General features: G+C 48.5%; 1 protein-coding gene across 1 annotated transcript in view; it reads right to left on the reverse strand.

The window, feature by feature from the left end:
- PMPCA (peptidase, mitochondrial processing alpha subunit) overlaps nucleotides 1-1930 on the reverse strand; it is a 10813-nt gene extending 8883 nt beyond the window's left edge. The window contains exons 1-5 of the mRNA XM_011369927.2: nucleotides 1555-1930; nucleotides 1218-1420; nucleotides 710-789; nucleotides 374-501; nucleotides 111-144 (exon numbers count right to left, since the gene is read on the reverse strand). Coding sequence (XP_011368229.2) covers nucleotides 111-144; nucleotides 374-501; nucleotides 710-789; nucleotides 1218-1420; nucleotides 1555-1685 — 576 coding nt within the window. The 5' untranslated portion in view covers nucleotides 1686-1930. The remainder of the gene's footprint in view (nucleotides 1-110; nucleotides 145-373; nucleotides 502-709; nucleotides 790-1217; nucleotides 1421-1554) is intronic.
- Between the last annotated feature and the right edge of the window lie 29 nt (nucleotides 1931-1959).

The following is a 1959-nucleotide window of genomic DNA, read 5'->3' on the forward strand; positions in this document are numbered from 1 at the left end:
GGTTTCTATCCGTAAGTCAATGACCGCTAACTTTCCTGACTCCAGACCGAGTTAGTAGCTCGTGCCTCATGCTCCCACCACCCGTGGCTCCTGGCTCTTGTACCCTTTACCTGTGGCACGGCCTTCTGCCCAATCTGTGAGCATCTTGGGGACAGGGCCTACTCTGTATCCCCAGTCACTGCCTGGCTCAAATCATAGGATAAGCAGCCTTCTGGGAACTGCCTGGCCCTCGAAGAGTGCTCCTTTGTGTGAGTCTTGCCGCCTGTGTGTTTTGCCCACCCAATTCTCTGCCCGGGCCGGGGCTCACATCTCAACTGACCCTCGCGGCCTGAGGGGAGGGGCTCAGTGGGACTCTGACCAAGAATGAGAACACTTCCACGTGGATGCAAAGCAAGCTTGTGTGTAAAAGCTGGCATACCTTGATGTCTGGCAGTCACAAATACCCCCGTGTTTTTCCAAGGTAAGCAGGATTTCATCTTTGCTGTCAAAGCGATCAGTGGACTAACAGAAACAAGAAAGAAAACCTATTTAGACTTAGCAATCCCAAACGATTCCTAAAACACAATTTATTTCTGCTTTCAAAACACAGAAAACCAAATTATCTATTACCATTAACTTGGCAACCTTAACATTTATTAAAACCACCATCCTAAAAAAGCAAAACTTGACAATTTCCCAGATATAACAAACTTCACAAATTGGAACTGACCGAAAATGCCAACTTTTCCAAAAAGTGAGCAATTCCACTAAGATATTTTGCTTCATATCTTGATCCTGAATTAATAAGAACTGGCAACAAAAAGAAAAAAATTGACAGGTTAAATCAGCATTCAAAAGAGAAGAGTTACTCAAAAGAAACCCTGAGTTAAAATTGTGAATATGACTAAACAACCACATTTAATTATCTGAAGGTGAGGGGTGACGTCAATACCTTGATTGTGATGGTTTTACAGCTATACTCATGTCAACAACTACGGAATTGCATACTTTATATTTGTGGTTGAAAACTTTCAGTTACAGAAAGGTAGAAAAAAGGAAAAAAAATCCACCACCAAAATGGCCACTGTTCACACTTTGGTTAGAGTTCTCAGATTTCATACTACGCTTTTTCACACAGGATACGACTCACAGATGACGTACTAATTACAAGTGACAAGCACATAACACGTGAGCGTGTTAAAATAAATGGGACTGCCCATGCTACCAACAGTACTTACTTCCTACAGTACAAAACTGTCCAAACTTATTCTGGGATGCCACGCGCAGCCCATTATCCAGTGTGGTAACTTTGGTTTCAAACTTTTCCTGTCCACCGACTGTAGCGAAAACGGGTGTGGGTGCTCCGGGTAAGGGAGAAGAGAGGGGGATGCTGGGGTAGGCACTGCCACTACTGAACGGTCTGTACACGGGGGCTCCAGACCTAAAACAGGAAGATGGCCCAGTTACAACAGGCTCGAGATGACGGGACCTGCAACGACCACCTAGTGCCGTGAGTCGTGTTCTGTCTGCACGGAGAGTGACATCTCCCGTTCTCAGGGACTTGCTTCCACATGCCTGCAGTCGTGCACGGGAGTGCTCAAAGCACTGTGCCTGGCTGCAAACCCCGCCTGGGCCCAGGGACCTGCGGCAAGTGGGTTGTTACTTGGGTCAGAACTGCCATTTCTGTAAGACAGTAAGAACAGCATCTCACCGAGGGGGCCAGGCAGGGTAAATCAGGGCCTACGCACAGGGCACTGGGCAGAGCCCTGCCCTTCAACAGCCCCACAGGACTCCAGAAGCCGCACCCCTCAACCTGGCCAGGAAGGGCCTGAACGGTCTCAACTCCAACGGCCTCTCCAAACTCATCTGCTACCGCCCCCACCCCCCACCCCGCCCCCCACCCCGCAGTCTCATGGCCCATTGATCCATTCCCGGAACACACTTGGCTCGTCACCCCCAAAGTTTGTTCTTTTTGGCCCA

The sequence above is a fragment of the Pteropus vampyrus genome, unplaced genomic scaffold, assembly GCF_000151845.1.
Source record: "Pteropus vampyrus isolate Shadow unplaced genomic scaffold, Pvam_2.0 Scaffold157, whole genome shotgun sequence".
Lineage (NCBI taxonomy): Eukaryota > Metazoa > Chordata > Mammalia > Chiroptera > Pteropodidae > Pteropus > Pteropus vampyrus.